At 32.7% G+C, this 18,128-nt stretch overlaps 2 protein-coding genes and 1 pseudogene across 2 annotated transcripts; all 3 read right to left on the minus strand.

Annotated features, from left to right (window-relative positions):
• Window positions 1-634: 634 nt before the first annotated feature.
• Window positions 635-1,421, minus strand: LOC8281742 (5'-3' exoribonuclease 2). The gene has a single exon (XM_002521372.4). It carries the CDS (start codon window positions 1,249-1,251, stop codon window positions 808-810), a length of 444 nt encoding a protein of 147 aa, XP_002521418.1. The 5' UTR covers window positions 1,252-1,421; the 3' UTR covers window positions 635-807.
• A 2,402-nt stretch (window positions 1,422-3,823) lies between these two features.
• Window positions 3,824-7,676, minus strand: LOC8281743 (PAP-specific phosphatase HAL2-like). Its single transcript, XM_002521373.4, has 3 exons — window positions 7,015-7,676; window positions 4,565-5,252; window positions 3,824-4,375 (listed from the first exon to the last, which is right to left on the minus strand). Exons 1-3 carry the CDS (start codon window positions 7,382-7,384, stop codon window positions 4,072-4,074), a joined length of 1,362 nt encoding a protein of 453 aa, XP_002521419.2. The 5' UTR covers window positions 7,385-7,676; the 3' UTR covers window positions 3,824-4,071.
• Window positions 7,677-16,775: 9,099 nt separating this feature from the next.
• LOC125370005 lies at window positions 16,776-17,413 on the minus strand (annotated as a pseudogene).
• Window positions 17,414-18,128: the final 715 nt, after the last annotated feature.

Consider the following 18,128-nt stretch of genomic DNA (forward strand, 5'->3'; position numbering starts at 1 on the left):
CAGTATGGAATAAATCCCTCTAGTTCTGCAATATTCAAGGTCCATTAGGTCTTAATATTGAGATTAATACCTTTGTTAACTTGTTTTAAGTTTGATTCATTGGGGATTAATAAGAATATATATATACATATATATTGTTTGACTTAAGATTATGAATAGAATTGATATCTGATGGCAATCTGTCGTGTACCAAATATTTTAAGTAATTAAGCACTTCAACAAGTTGAGCCTCTATTACAGTTTTTGGAACTCAATTACAAAAGTATAAGCAAAATAAACTTTGGTCATTGTCAAACTAATGCAAAGGAGGTGGTGACTTTTTCAACAATAGAGAAGTGCACAAGTGTAGTGCTTTTTTCATTAAGTGTAGCAGAATAAGACTCAAGTTTACATACGCAAATATCGTTATCCAATAACAAAATTACATAATTATATTATCCAAGTGTGTATATATATTATATAATTAAATGAATTTGGTTCTATTTTTTAAATCTTATTCATATAAATAGAAATTGGATAGATCAGCCACTGTTTCAGGCATGTCGTTCTTTTCAAGCAAAGAGTTGTATTTCTATAAATATTATTATTTTCATCAAAATCATAAAATTTGCAGACACCAACAAAAGAAGAAAAATAATAGCAATATATGATATAATTTATATATTAATATAAAGCTCATACCATACCATATTTATGTAGTCCAAATAAAACTAGATCACATACTTGAAACTACTACTATACTATATAATACCATCAAATATGACCGGCTACCGCCTGCCCTGTTCCCATAATACTTTCCCTCTTCCTCTAACAATAAGCAATACACTTCTTCTTGCAGTCCATGGTACACCCACCACCGCCTCCACCGCCACCGTAGCCCTTCCCTGATCGGCTATAGGAGGTGAAGCACTTAGCAGGACAAGTGAGTTTCTTCTTGTAACAAGGACCCTTCTCTTTACACACTACGGTAGGCCTTATTATACCACCTTTCGAGTACCCTCCGTTTGGACCTCCAAATCCAGCTCCATACCCGCCACCAATTATCCCATTTCCATACCCGGGTATTCCAAACCCGCTACCAGGTCCAAAGAACCCACCCATCCCGCCAGCATCATTACCGCTACCGCCTTTGTTCTTTGGGTTGTTGGTGGATTTGCCTTTTGTTGGCTTGGGTTCGGGCCGGGTAGCAGAAGAAAAGGATCCTGAAAGAAGCAAGATAGCCAAGAGAAAGAAACAAGCGAACGTCTTCATATTTTTCCTTTTTTCAGATATGGGTTTTTGAAAGAGTGATAAAGATAGAATATTTAAAGGTGGGATATACTGTGTTTATGCAGTGAGGGTAGAGAGGACAGTTGGGCAGGAGGGTCCTTCATAAATGGAGATTAGGTTGAGTGCATTTATGGCACTTTTTTTTGTTTGGGTTCCTTTTGTATATATAAAACTTTTGGTGGAGGTATCTTTTATCTTAAAAAAAAGGAAAAAGAAAAAAAAAGAAGAAGAAGCTGCTCATGACTCATGTCGAAATGGGTAATAATCTAGCTTAGGTAAAAAAGAAAATGTTGGGATTAAGATTTAGGCACTTGGTTGATTAGGTATAAAACATGTGAAGTATTTGAAAGTGTCATGCCTTAATGTGTGAGGTATATGTTTTTGAGAAGTGGAAAATGAGAAAAGGCCGAAAGGTGGATCAGTGATCATAATTGGCAAGTGGGCGTAGCTCGTGTGTCTTCCCTGCCCATTACAGTCTTTAGCCTTTGGTGCTCCACTATGGGTCTGATTTTGACTGAAACCAGTGTTTGATTAATTTATTTGCACAGCACTAATTTGAGTGGTTAGAAAAACAGCTGGAGGGCGATAAAAGTTGCGGTAATGAATGGGTTAACAGTGTCAATGGTTAATGGTTTATATTATTATTACCCCTGGAAACCATCCGTGAAAGATTATTCAGTATTGAACACTGCTCGGTGGGTGTCCAAACTCTCACAAGTTGGCCAAGCCTACTAGATAAACTCTCTCAAGGAAGTAAATTGGGATTAGACCTGCAAATTTGGTACCATCAAGTACTGCACCATTCGCTGTCAGCAGACAGCAATTAAGAAAGAGATTTATTGGTTCTTTTTCTTTACGTACTGGGGCTATTCGGTGGCATAGCCGTGGCATAAATGTGACCAACTTCCAATCTTCAACTTCATTATAAAAATTGAAACTCTTAGTAGAGATGGCAACTGGAATTGCACTTAGTTTTTCACAAGTTCTAATAAAAAAATATTAACTTAAGCTTAACTTTGTGTACATATATATTTATATTATTAATACCCATTTAGTTTATTCAAGATTAGAATTATCTCTGTGGTTAAGGTAGTTTTAAATTTGTTTGTGGCAGTTGATTGATACAAGCTCGGAGAAGGCAAAATACATACACCATCCATGAAAGGTACGTACCTGGACAGCATTTATCAACTAGGTAGCAAAATCAGCAAGTAGCATGGGCAAGAGAAGCATGGATAATTAAGAGGGAGGGCCGACCACTAAATCTTGACATTTTTTTGTGTCCCTCAATTACTCAGGGAGTACTCACCAAAGAGATTATGCATCTGATCTTTGATTAGGTCATTGCTATTTTGTACCAGGAACAAGAAACTTTCCAAGTTTCCTTAATTACACTTCAAAGTCAAAAGTTCCCCTGGCTTTATCCATGGCAATTAAAGAGTAACTTTGACTTGTGGTTTCTTCAACATGGTGGCTATTTTTCAACACAGCTGTGCATATATTAGTAGCCCTATCACAAATTTATTTTGTTAGAAAATATCTATGACTTTAAGCATCTGCTGTCCCATCTATTACAGTTGAGCCCTTATGATTAAAGGAACATTAGTAAATTTCAAGTGATTTTGATTTGGAATAATGCATGCCAAACCTACCTGTGTCTCTCACCATCCCCTATTTTCTTGGCTTAGTTCTAGAATAGTCACCTAACATTTGCCTTGACTGTAAAATTATTTAATTGGAAAGGACTTGTATGAAATTAATGATCTTTAGACTTTAATGTTCTTTCTTGCCTGTTGATGTTGGAAAAAACAAACAAAAGCCTCATAGCAAGGGCACTTACATTAGGCTTCTATCTTTTAATTAGCCCTACACTAGCAACCTTGTAAAGGGCAAGATGATGCAATGACCCATGTCAAGTTTTAGGACCCAAAAGTTATATCAACTCGTTCTTGCTATAACACTGTTTTGGCTAAATGTTGGTGGTTATGCTTCTTGGACCAGAAATTCTTGCATGTAGGATAAGAACCGCTTGGCATCATGAACTATAAAAAGGCTAGGCTACGACCAGCCAACCAAAAGCTAGTCTATACAATCTGTGGAAGTGTCCTGCCCCACAGGCGTAATGCAACATGCTGGCATGCAGTGTATCAAAAATTCAATTTAAAGATCTAAAAATTAATTGAACCCTTTACTTTCATCAATATTGCATTGACCAAATGATGGGCGGTGGTTTCTTTATCGTGCAGATAAAGATGCATCATGATATATACAGATGCAACTGTCCCCTAAACTAAATCCTTTTGAAGTTCTTGACCATTTGCATATGGGTGCCAATCTCCATGGAAAACAACTCAAACTAGCACCAATTTAGTTACTATCAGGACTTAACCTTGTAGCCTCTGAACTGGCTATTTAGTGTCTACACCAACAGCTTCTTGATTGTAAGGGATTGTGAAACATGAATGCAAAATGACCTCTATTAATAATTCCCATAGCACAGGGCAGAACTTGTCACGCGATGGTTCAGGAGTTGTTTGAACATACAAGACTAGTATTCTTGCAACATGCTTCCTGTAACTTTGTATTTCGAAAGAAAAAAAAATTATCATGCTTTACAACTTTGTTATTGTATAGCTATACATAGATTGAAATCCCAGTGGCTATTCATAGAATGAAATCCCACAAGCCCTGCCTGCTGCTGTATAAATATGAGAGGAAAAGAAAAGAATAACGTATTTTTATTCCCCTGCCCCGTCTAGTAAGTAACTAGTTTGCTGTTATTGATATCTAGTGACAATAACCTTACAGACTAGAGGAGTTCCAGCTAGCATCAACAGCCTTAATAATCGTGTCATGCAATTTGGCGCCAGCACTAGCAATTATGCCTCGATCAAGACCTTCTAAGTAGATGCCCTTTGAGAAGTCCAGGGGACGCCCTCCTGCATCAGTAACCACACCACCAGCCTCTTGTATGATAACAACACCTGCTGCATGATCCCAGATCTTTTCCTTGTAGCCAGCCCTTGCAAACTTCATAAAAATCTCAGCATCTCCTCGAGCTATGGCAGCATACTTCACCATGCTGTACATGCGTAACGGTTGCATCCTGCAAATAAAAATAATCTGTAAGCTTTGTTCTGCAGCTGATTAAAATCCCATTGATGTATGTATTTTCTGTTTGATATATAAGTTTTCATTGAATAAAATCACAATTAGTCCATCATATCTGCTTCCTCTTTTTTGTGACGAACTGTTCAATTTTAATTACAGCTAAGGAGGACACAACTTTATTTACCTAAGCCCAACACTGTGAGCTAGTCCTGCTGTGAAGGAGTGGCTTGAATTTGCTTTCTCAACTGGTTCACAAAAGGTAGCTAATGCCGGATTGTCAATGGAGGATACTTGAACTGGCCTTGCAGAGTTTGGCCACACAAGCTTCTTATGTCCTTGGAGTATAGGTTGCATCCAAGCCTTTCCACTACCTTTCCTTGCATAAATTACACAGCCTTTGTCCCAAGATTCAGATGTTGGTGGGGTTAACTTGGATATAATTCTATGGTAGCGATGGTGATAATTTAACCATTCTTTTTTCATTGGATAATTTGGGCAACCAAGAACTCCAAGCACGACCTCTCCATCCTCTATTAATGCTAAAGCGACAGCATATTGATCTCCACGTACAAAACCCAATGTGCCATCAACAGGATCGACAGCCCAAAATCGTTCAGTAGGACCCCCAGTTGAGTTGCAACGACTGATGGCTTCAAGAACCTCTGAATTGCTGAGAAACTTTCCAGGAGCCTTAACGCCAAAGCGGGGTGCTTCAGCCAAACATTCATTTACAGTTCGAGCTACAGCTTCTAATAGGCCAGCTGAATCGGCCTTGGACAAAGATTGAACATCTTCCTCAGCAATAATTGATATGTTCCTACTTCCGAAGGACTGGGATAGTATCCAGCTGACAGTGGCTTGGACACTCCAATCTGTTAATTAGTGTAATAAAGAGAATTAGACAACTAGGATTCTTTACTGTACTTGGTCATCAATTATATTATATCAGAATAAGTAAATTTCATATGACATGAATTTAACAAAAAGAGTGACCGAGCTACAACTAAATTGTACACTTACATAAACCGATACTTGAATATTAAACATGATATTCTGTAAAAAAAACAAAAAGTATTTCATTATATTTATTTTTTTGGCATGTTTGTCTACTTAAGCCGGTGCTTTGCAACAAAGATCTAAAATTGAGTTTGATTAATGGTACAGAACGGACTGTTGTCAGAAACTTCAGTATAGAACTAAATCGCTGGAGGGGCAATATCAAGGGCCTAAAGATGAATCTTAAACCCACCAATTTCAAACATCAGTCCTTAATACGGAAAACACCTAATTTGCTTGCAATACGACTGAGTATTATTATGAGAAGTTACCAAACATTCTAAAAAAATCAAATCAGTAGGGTATTTTTCATCCTGGAAAGGAGTAAGTGGTACAAAGATTTCGCTAATGTCCAAGAAGAAAACCACAAATGAATGAGCTCACAAAATAAAAACCAGACAAGAAGCATAACATGAAGGCTAAATAAAGAAGATGCACATTATATTGAACTAGAATATGCTTTTCATATAAAGCCAATTAGTTACTGGTCTATTGCAATAAAAAAAACACAAACTGGAATATACAAAGGGGATGATAGCCTTACTATTACCAAGTTGATTGGCCCACAAGCATATTATATCTTCCATTTACAAAAGGCAGACTGCATTCTCTGCAGACAGTAGATTTATATTTGCTGTGACTGTAAGATATTTGTCGGTTAAAGTTTTGCTTTCAGCACTACTTACTGATAGCAGAGCACAATTTTGAGCACTTAGTCACCAGAAAAAGAAAACATATACTTTTACCAGGGTATGCTCAATTGACATTTATGGAGTAATTTAATGAAAATTTTCTAGCAGTGGTGACTAAGAAGCCCATAAATGCTTCTATATGCACAAAAGATGCAGCTCATCAGCATAACCTATATGGCCTTTTTATGCAGAATTTAAGACAGACTGAGACCACCAGGTCGACTACAGTGCTTATCCTGATAAACTTATTCCAGCTTCCTGGTTAATAATCTGAGAAAGATGCTCAAAGTCCACAATTCCTTCTCTGCCGACAATTCTGGGCTTTATCAATTATTTAATCTAAGAAAAGATCTAGATATATAAAAAGTAAAAACAATTTCTGGGAAATTAACATTTTTCAAAATTAGTTGCTCGTGCTAGCTGGTTGTTAACAAAAAACTCACTTGCCCTCATTTTTCCGTATATCAAGCCATCAATTCTTGCTTTATTTCCATCAATGAGTTGATGAAGTTACCTTAACTTTAGTAGTAACATGGGCTGTATAATCTCTCATTCAGTAAGCCTCGCCACCATAATTGAGGCGGGCAACTATCACTCTCACCATCAAATATTAAAAAGAAAATAACAAGGAATAGCATGTTAGGGTCAGATTCCTTATCAGCCATAAATATGAAGTTTAACAGATACTAACGGCTAAATCAAACATTATAAAACAATTAATTGAACAACATTCAAGAAAAGAAATAAAGATTAAGCAACATCGAAAGATTAACTCCACTGTAAATCCCAAATTCAGATTAATGAACTCTCAGACTCTTAGTCAAACAATACAAAGTTAATTTAGCAATACAAAATTCAAGACCAGCAGTAAATAAAAAGTAATTACCAGCAATGGTGACAGGAGAATTATCATCCTTGGCTTGGACGTGAGCGCTGGTTTTGGAAATCAAACTGTCCTGCACTTTCTGGCAAAGAGAACATGCCATCTGAACAGCTCTGACAGCAATATCCAATTCTTTAGAGTATTTTTCTGATTCTTGATAAGGAAGACCAAAACTTTTTGGGTCCTCCATTACTGAAGAAGAAGAAAGGCTTTGGCTGTGGTCTAACTTGGCTTGCAGAGAACTGTTCTTATAGCTTCTACTATACGGGCATAAGTAGATAAATTTGTCTGCATAGTTAGGAGGGTATCTTCCTCTTTGTCCCAAGAAGACAAGTGGGAATTTGGTGGCCAAGCTTGAGCAATTTATAGGCATCAGATTTATGGTTAATTTATCCACCTCTAAAATGGGTTCGTAAGATTATGTGATGTTGATAAGAGGGAGTAGAATTTAGAAAGAGAGACCCTTTATCGAACAAAAAGATAAAAAGGGGACAAGAAGAAGAAACTGACTATTTAATTAAGGCATTAAGCAGTTAGCCCCACTCTATCCATGAATAGTGAACACTGAATTCTGATACAAATTGCAATGATTGGAGAGACCCTTTTATTTACTCTACTGCAAGCACAAGACTTGATAGCAACCCCTTTCGAGATAACTGCAAGATTATTATTAACCTTTTTTTTTCTCCTTTTACTTTGCTAGAGCTTGCACGCGGATTCAATTTATACAAAGCCAAAGGTCCATAAAAGAGAATAAAACAACCGATCCCGGCCTAGCTGAGATGATAATAACTCCTGTTGAGATAGAAGTCTCAATACTTTACCTCTTGTAGGATAATTTTCTATGGCGTAAAAATTAGGAGAAAATTGTAAAAATTACAGTTGCCCTCCTAAAAAGTCTCCATCCTTTACTACCTTGATTGGCCTATTATTTACATCATAAAAGAATCATATGTGATGTTCAAACAATCAAGTCATTTGTGAGGTCATCGCTACGTTTTAACTCTGATGATGATTTCACCAATACGTTATGTATGATGAGTTCAAAAATTAGTACAGAAAAGAGAAGATATACTATGTAGAGTCAATCGAATGTTAGAAAACTGTTATAAATTAATGCAAAATAAGAGGATTTTGAGGTGTACCCAATTTCTGTGTACATGAGTCCAATACTTTAATTAGGCTCGCAAATTCAATAGAAAAGTTTAGTTATAAGTTAACATAAAGCCTTTCATCCTATGGGTAAGACACTTTTTTTTTTATTATTAGACTGTGATCTAAAATTAATTTAGAGCATGATGAACATGACTCTTATACCAAAAAGCGTTATCTTAAGAGTTTTAACGCAATTTCATATCTAAACAAAACTTTTTAGTTAAGTTAAATGAAACCCTTACAATCTCATATCTTAAATTATGATAAGATAAATTTTTGAAATAATAAATATATATGTAACAATAAACACTAACAAACTAATAGTAAGAGGAAAAAAAGTTAAATTTTATATAATAACTAAATAAATAAGAAAATGGTCGATACAAAGAAAAAACTGTTTTCTCACTTTTTAATCGACTATTATAATCACTTTCCTTCTTGTTCACATATCATTTTAATATTTAATTACCATCCGTCTCATTAAATGATATAGCAAGTTAATTTTATACTCATAAACTTAGTTTATATATTTCAATTTAAGCTAATTTTTAAATTCGAATTCTCGTTTTTTCGTCTGTAGTCCGCTATTCATATTTAGATAGCCAATAATTTATTTCTCTGGAAGTATGTCTATTTAAGAAGGGCCAAAATTGATTGAAAACCTTTCTCTTCTCTCTTCCATATAGGAAAAGGAAGACAATCAGGGTTGTGAGATAGATGATTTGATAATAACAAATACGTCAAGCAATGGACAAACTGCGTTGTCATTGGCATTTTCCCCACTTATAGCAAATCATCCTATGCACTGCCTGATTTAGTTGACATTGATGGGGAGTTGATGTGAGTTAGATGTGCATTTCTCTAATGGGATGATAAGGGAAAATCTATCACTATAATATGGGATACTATTTTTAGATCTACATCAAACAGGCCCTTTCAAGAAGAGTCTTGGAGATGAGACTTTACAGGACTTCAACTGAAATGTTGCTATCCAGATACCAATCCTATCATCTTTACCCATTCATTACAGGATATTATTGAAACAAATCTGATTTTTTCACTGTATCATGTGAATTGAACACTTATAGAAAGTTTTGGGCGAGGCTTTGTTCAGCACTTGGTTAGCATGACATAAGACAACAATTCTACCAGCTATAGTATACAAAAATTTGCCTTCTTCTCTTTTCTGGTAATGTATTACCAATTTGAACTTCTTCTTCTTTTTTGAGAGAGAGAATTACCAATTTGAACTTTACACTTCTTGTCACTTGGTACACTAAATCTTAATATTTATCACTTAGATATCTTAATTATAAAATTTATGGCTAAAAATATAAACGAGTTAAGTTGAATTTGAATTATAAATAAGCCGCGCTTGAGCCAGGCCGTGAAAAATTCAAATTCGAACTGAAACTCAAGTCAAATTAAGAAATCGAGCTTATTTGAGTCTAATTCATGCCTAATTATATTTGAGCTTGAGCGACTCCATTAACATGGAGTCAGTCTCGAGTAAGTTTGAGTTCAAACAGTTCAATAGATATCGAATATTTGTTGAATCGAACGCCAATAATTTTTGAGTTAGCTTGGTTCTGTTAAACTCCTACTTTTGACGTGTACAAGTGCTTGAAAATCATGAAAACTTCAGCATATATTGAGGCTTTAGTTGACCTCTGCAAATATTTGTTTAAATCCTCTGCAAATTTACACATTTAATAAATAAATATATCCTAAGATATTAATAAAAATTGTAAGAATTATAGGAACCTAGATGGTATCTTATTAAAATTATGAAATAATAATAAATGTATAGAGGTAAAAGATATCTATAAAAATTAAAAAAGGGTTAGTAGGCATTTGAAAGCTAATATTAGCGAGAGTATAGACATATATAAATAAATGCTCACGTAGTTAAAAAAAAAAAAAAAGAGTTAATTTAAATGTTTAGGTGGCAAAAAGAACAAAATTAAGAGTCCTTGGTCACAAAAATATAAATCCATTAGCCCCTGATTTACGCTCAATTTTTCCTCAGCATAGTCTTAATTTGAATGGTAACCAGCTTGACCCACCATCATTTCTAGTTCAAGAATTAATGGGTTTCTCTCTTAGCTCAATTCATTGGCCTTGGGATACAATATGAAGTGCCAGTGGGCCTCTATTTTTAAGCAGAATTATGTTCTAGGGCTAAAAATGAATTGTGCATACTTTTTTATGGGCTGAATTGAATGATTTATTTGTGAACACGACAACCGAAAAAAATTAATCTCATTTCAGCATAGTATTACAGCTTATCTCATTTTGGGCTAGCAAGGCCTGTCCATGATAGTATACATGGACAAAGATATGCTTAGCAAGTGCCAAAGGTGGGTTGTTACTTGCCTAACCCAAGTGTGGTGCCTAGAGAAACAAGAGAAGACTCTAGAAGGTGCTGAAATGCTGCGGAAATAGGCAAAGCCGTGTGCTAGCAAGCCTAGCTAATGGCCTAAAAGCTTCCCATGTAGAAGTAAGGATAGCTGCCTTCTAGAAACTTCCCATACTCTTGTAAACATAATAGCTTGCTAGGGAAACCATGTACATAAGACATTTGTAGAAAGATCTAAATGAAATAATTGTAGCCAAACAAAGGTCTAGAAAGGTCGCCCCATATATTTGTAAAGATCGTTGAAAAATTTCAATAAAGCTCTATAATTTCCTAAGCTTAAGTGCTCCTAACTCTACTCTACACTAGTCCTAAACCCTTGTTGCCTACTTTGCTCATATGAAATCCATTCTAACTCACATCTAGGCTTACTTAGTTCGACTTTAACATACAAGTTAATTAAGTGCCGCGCGACTTGGCTAACTTCTAAGCTACACTAGTCCTAAACCCTTGTTGCCTACTTTGCTCATATGAAATCCATTCTAACTCACATCTAGGCTTACTTAGTTCGACTTTAACATACAAGTTAATTAAGTGCCGCGCGACTTGGCTAACTTCTAAGCCTAAGTTCACGACAATAGGCCGAGCATAGTTGGAAGGAATTTGAAGATTGAAAAATTTTCAAGATCAAAATAAATTTTTAAATTTTTAAATTAAATCTCAAAATTGTATGTAAAGTACGTAGAGAATAAAAATTTATAGAATTACATGTTAGATAGTTTCTCTCTTCGATTATTACGTATATAGTAAAATGATATATTACCTGCTCACTTTTAATGGAGATAAATTTTATGAAATTAGAATCTATAAATAATGTTTGTGATTTTATATTTATTATATTTGAGCTAATGAATTTACTATTTTATTAGACTAAAATTACTTTATTTATTAAGTATTTTTACATTTAAATTTAATTGGTTAGAGTTAATCTTATGTATTACGTCGAAACCAATTATAGTTTGATTCTTTTATTCACACAATATAAGTTTGATATAGTTTTCCGTATAAATAGGTAATGATATTTAGAATTGCATTAAAAAATAATTTTAATATGTTCGATTAGAAGAAAATCAAATAATAAAATTTTATAGTTAGCGTTTGGATTGACATCTACTTAATAACACTCATTTATTAATTTTGCATACAGTATATAGAGTAGAAAATACACCTTAAAAAGGTAAGTACTTTTCTCAATTTATTTTCATCAAACCAAAAGGTAAATCCAATAAATTACATGAGTAAATCGACAAGGCAAAACCGAAAACATTAGTAGGGTCCTTACGAGGGAGCCCGGAGCAGAAGAAGCTCTATTCTCTTGCATGCTGCACAAAATTCAAGATCCTGTAAATTTGTTCACTGCAGCACTAGTCAATTTTGCAGGTGGCAGTTAGAAACATGCTACAGTTTGGAACTTGGAATATGACCATCTCATGATCCCTTGGAGATTGAAGATGACGCCTTCAACTTGGAACCTATTGAAAAAGAAATAATAATAATAATAATCAACTGATAGTGGAGAAAACTATTATACAAGGTAATATGGGTTGGGACCTTGAGGCTGCTAACTGCAATTATTAGAAGAGGCACTTTAGTGGAATCCTAACTGAAGTCTCAATTCCATCACTGAACCTGAATAAGATATAAGAAGATTTAGTCCTGATTCAATGTATGAAGCACTTAAGTAAATGTATAAATTGAGCTATGAATAATGAATCGTTGAGGTTAAGGTGGACCAGTTCAGGAGTTGGGACAGGAGCAGGACATCAGGACTGTGACACTCTGGCCCATGCCTAATACCCACGTTAACCATATGCAAATACTTTCAAATTCATTTACGAATTCTTGCTCAACCAAAAAGAAAAGACAAATAATTTAGGAATTGCCAAATCAGGATTCTTTTTTTCATCAAAATCTTAAAAGCAAGATCTATCCTCTCCTCCTTGGCATTGGCTGCTTTAACTCTACTTCCCAAATACCTATATTACCCTTATTCAGCTTATACAAATTTATACAATGTTCTTTTCATTAAGATGAAGTATTATTATAAATTCCCTCTTTTGTGATCCCTTTCATCAGTAAATGAAATTAGGAGTTTCTTTCGTAAATAAATGAATCAATTTGATCTCACCAACAAATGTTCTGTTTCATTCCTTTTTTCTTCTTTGGCACTTTCTTTTACTCAAAGGGGGGGCAAGGCAAGAACCTCGAGAAACCAAATTACAGAGTCACATTTTTCGACAGATTCTTATCTAAAAGCAAGGTCATTATAGTCAACACAAAATAAAGAGCAAAGCGCCTGATGTCTCTCTCTCTATATAACCAACTTATCATTCCTGAATCAAACAGACCATCCACCACCAGCAACAGCAAAGTAGCTTTATCCACCGCTACTCCTTACTCTCTCTCTCTCTATCCCTCAAAAGGAACGAAGAAATTGAAGATGGCAGCAGCCGGTGCTGGAAGAAGTATGATGAACAGTAGAAGTTTCTCACAGTTACAGTATGGGCGTTTGATACCCAAAAGAGGTCAAGTTAAGGTGGCTATAGTGCTGGGTCTGGCTCATTCTTTTGCTTCCATTTTCTCTTTTCGCAGCAGACGTGGTGGCGTACCCAGTTAAATAGCCCACTAGTTGAACTTAAACCCTTGCGGAATCTCAAAGATTTTAGGAGCCAGACGAAGGATTTAGGAAATGAAACTCATAGAAATTAATGAGCAGTTTGTTTTTTGTCATGTGCTCATATATATAAATAATTATATGTTTAGATCATTTTGTTAATTTCTTGATCATTTTGTAAATATGGGTGTCTAATGATATTCCCACTTTTCTTCCGATAATCTCATTTCTTGTGCTGTTTTGGCTGATTTTTATTTATTTATGCTTTAATTAATCTTCATGATTACGCAACAGGCTATTTACATCTTTATTTGCAACTTGCATATTTGTTGACATGATTACAAAGTTTAAATGAATTGATTCTTTCTTTTTTCTTCTAAATGAATTGATTCTTAAAAGATTAGGAAATAATAATTAGTTTGATTTATAGAATTACTTAACTAAATTATAGTATTAATAAATAATTATATAATATAAGTCAATTTAACAATTTTAAAAATTTAGCTAATCCATGAAATCAGCCTTATTTGACATCAAAGTCTCTATATTTTTATTGAGTCATCTTCAATATAATTACTAATATGATAAATAATGAAATTTAATTTCTAAAGTGGTCTTGATTTTTTACTTTATTTATTTATAATGATTTTATAAAGTCCACTTTTTTTCTCTTTTTAATTGAAAAATTAAATTTAAATTTAAATTAAACTAAATGTGACTATAGTGATTTAATTTTAAAATTTATTTTCTTACACTTATATTATAAGTTTAATTTAAATTGTAATAATCTAGAGATTTAAATTGCTAAACAAAGGAGTTGTTCTTCTTCAAATAAATTTATATATGTTAATCTAATAAACGCTAAAGCATTATTGATAGTGTTCTTTATTTAAAAAATATTATTTATATAATAAATAATATCTAAAAATATTTAATATAAAAATAATTTTTTTTTATTTTGACTCTCTTTATATTTTAATTTATCTTACTTTTTATTTTTATAAGTATTAATGATTTTTATATTTTTTTCTCTTTTTGTTTTAATTTTGGTCAATAAAAATAGAACTAAAAATATTAATTAATAAAATATATAAAAATTTATAGTGTATTAATTAAAATCAAAATAGATAATAAAGCTTTACTCTTTTAATTTTTTATTTTCTATTTAAAGTAACGAATCTATTAGGGTTCTATTTTATAAAGTAATTCTTTAAATAAAAAAGTTAACATATATAAAAAATAAATTTAAGATGCTTTAGTGTGTTTATATATATATATATATATATATATATATATATATAATATTATAGAATATAATTATAAAGTTGAACATTTATTTATTATATTAAACAGAATAATGAAAAATTGGCTTTTAAATTGCAAAATTTTCTTATTTTCCATTATTCTATTTCAATCAAATCAATTCTAAAAATTATATTAGAAATCAATAAAAGAAAAAGTAAGTGGACCTAACTTATTGCATCATAACTATATCTACTATTCCGATAGTAAAATTCGATATAGATGAAATTGAAACAGTAGCTCTGCTTTTTCTTTCCTTTTCATATTTCATTTTCTTTGGACTCCAAAATTTTTTGTCGACATTTCTGATTAAATCTTCTTGCTCCTAGTTATTCTATAGGAGTAAATAACTATTTCCCTCCTCCATAGAAAAATTTATTCAAAGTCATAACATAAGACATAGAAGATACTTTTTAAATATTTTTCTTTGATTCCAGGACACAAAATCAATTTATATTGCTATTTATACGTATATAAGATTTATATATAATAAGATTGATATATCTATCAGATCATGGCTTTCTGTACCAAATATTTTCATATTGATACATACAATATTTTTATTCTGACAATGTAATATAGAATAGGTGTGAGAAAAATACTTTCATTTAAAGTTTTCTATTTATTTAATATTGTATTGAATTTAATAATAGGAAAATTCATTCTCTTTCTTCTTTTCTGACAGATATAAAGTCAAGTAAATAGAAAAAAATATTCGAAGCGTCTTTCTTGCTTTAACCTATAAAATATTCTGATTTTTATTTATTTATTTTATCTGAAGGAAAAAGAAATATAACAAAAATGGCAAAAAGAAAATATAAGAAAGTTGGCGACAAAGAATTCAGTTCAGATGTAGGATACCTATCCAGAAGTTTTCACAACTCCATCATGTATGATGAATCCATAAAAAATTTGACCTTTTCGAACTCTGTCTGTAACTCACTATAGGCTCGGGAAACAAAGAGAAGATGTGTACGAATGAGATATCCAATAACAAGAAGAAAGAAAAGGATTGAATAGAGGAACTCCCGAACATTTAGCGATCTCAGATGTGTCGATATCAATGGTGGCTCATTATTCCGATGAATCATTTCTTCGGACAGAAGAAGATTATGTAAACACTTACTCGAATTCACTTATCAGATTCCATTGTGGAAGACACAATTTTTTCTGAAGAATTCGCCATGATATATCTGATCCATGCATAATGATATGAATCAATGCTGCCATGAGATTCCATTGCAAAGGTATGCATCGAAAGGTCCAAAATGGAAATGCAACTCATGTATGAAAACAAGAGTCCAACCTTATAATGAAGCATTCAGTCCATTTTGAAGAATAAAAACCATTTGGCTATGATTAGGCCTTTAGGCTTAATTAATATTTATATGGGTTCTTATCTTTTGGGTTTTAGCTTAAGTAATTATTTTAGTTTATTTTTAATTAATTAAGGATTATTTTATTAGGTGTGAGTTATATGTGTGTTGTGTGGAGTTGCAAATATGTTTAGTTGTCATTTGGGAGTTACAAAATGAATGCTATCAATGTAAAAAAACAGCAATTTTAATGAGTTTTAAGGGGAATTAAAGGGGAAAACGCGGGAAAGTTCAAAAGACATCCATTTAGGTTTTCTTTGTATTGTTTTGGCTATAAATATCAAAGCCAAATTCATTTGTAAATATAGAATTGATGAATGATAATCTTTATTTGCTCTTTGTAAGTGTTTTTGCTTAAGTTCTTGCATGAACTTTGAACTTATCAAACTATTTTTAGTTTATGGCGTTCTCTAACCAAAACCTTGTGTTTGATTCATAACTTATCAAATCATACTTGGTTTGTGGCGTTTGGAGTTGAATTCAAGTGCTAGTTTCATTGTTGGAACTAGTTTTTCCTAACTTCACTTGAGGAGATCCTTGGATTTTGGAATCATCTTGATTGGAGGGTGTTTTCTTACATATTCTTCTGAATTATATATATCCACGGGATTAATTTGAAAAACTAGTAAGGATATGCAAGAACAAACTACTTTTATTGGAAACATTCCTCTAATGAATTCCTTGGGAACTTTTATAAGCAATAATGATATCCCCCAACATACCAAAACTAGCCGTCACCCCGCCTGTTGTAGGAGGTGTAAGAATTGAGACATAAAATAACTTTTTATTCGATTGAGAATCATATAAAGTAGAAGATATCTTAGCCATTTGCATCACGCTCAAACTTCCTTCTTGCATGCGTACTCCTCCAGAAGCACACACTAAAATATGAGGTAAAAATTTATTGGTAGCATACTCGATCAAACGAGTAATTTTCTCGCTTATTACGATTTCCATAAGAATGAACACTATGATTCACATTTCGAACATGCATAAATACAGCATCTATAGGATAACTTCCCTCTTGAAAATTATTTGTCGGCTTATACGATAACCGCGATTTCTCTCGATTTATAATCCAATACACAAATCAATTGGTTCCGTTAGGCTAGCGATATGTTGTGTATTATCAATGATTTCTACAAAAGGCGGTAAAATGATGTCTTGAGTAGTTATATATCCAGGACCCTTGACACAAATAGACGCGTCACAAGTTCCATACAAATTGCTCCTTAATACAATTTCTTTCAAATTCATTAAAATTTCATGTATTGATTCTTGAATACCTGCTATAGTCGAAAATTCGTGTGGTATTTTCTCAGATTGTGCACGTGTGATACATGTTCCTTCGATTTCTCCAATCAAAGCTCTTCGCGTCGCAATGCCTATTGTGTCTGCTTGGCCTTTCATAAGTGGTGACAGAATAAAGCGTCCATAAAAAAGACGCTTATTGTCAGTTCTTGATTCAACACGTTTTTACTACAGTGTCTGAGTAGATATTGTAACTTTCTCTCGAATCAATAATAATATTGAAATCATTGAATTATTTATTTCTCTTAAAATCTCTTCAATATTTATATTTAGACACGTCTTTTTTTAGGGGGCCTCCAGCCATTATGTGGCATAGGGGTTACATCCCGGACGAAGCTTAATAATATACCACTTCTACGAATAGCTCTTAATGCTGCATCTCGCCCGAGACCAGGACCTTTTATAATCTATATATTTATATTTTATAATCTATATAAAATCTATATAATCTATATATAGATTATTATATTATAATATATACATTATATGAAAAAAAATTGCGTCTAATAGGATTTGAACCTATACCAAAGGTTTAGAAGACCTCTGTCCTATTCATTAGACAATGGACGTGTTTCTATTCCATTCTATTTTTTTTCTTTCATATTTTTTGTTCATAAAAAAAAAAAAGAATATGCAAGATAATTTTAGGAATTATCTATTTTTTGAATTAAAAATGAAATGTAAAAAATGTAAATGTAAATGATGGATTAATTCTTTTATATTTATTAGAATTATTTAATTTTAGAATGAAATATTCTTTTAGAATTAAATATTCTAATTTTTAGAATTTATTATTAGATTATTAGAATTAATAATATTATTAAAAATATTTAAATAAATAAATTAGATGACTCTTCAGTAACCATCTTCTAATAACCATTATTGCAATGGTCCAATTCAATTCATTTTATTATTAAATATTTCAATAATGATAAAAAGAATA

Source organism: Ricinus communis, chromosome 5, assembly GCF_019578655.1.
Source record: "Ricinus communis isolate WT05 ecotype wild-type chromosome 5, ASM1957865v1, whole genome shotgun sequence".
Lineage (NCBI taxonomy): Eukaryota > Viridiplantae > Streptophyta > Magnoliopsida > Malpighiales > Euphorbiaceae > Ricinus > Ricinus communis.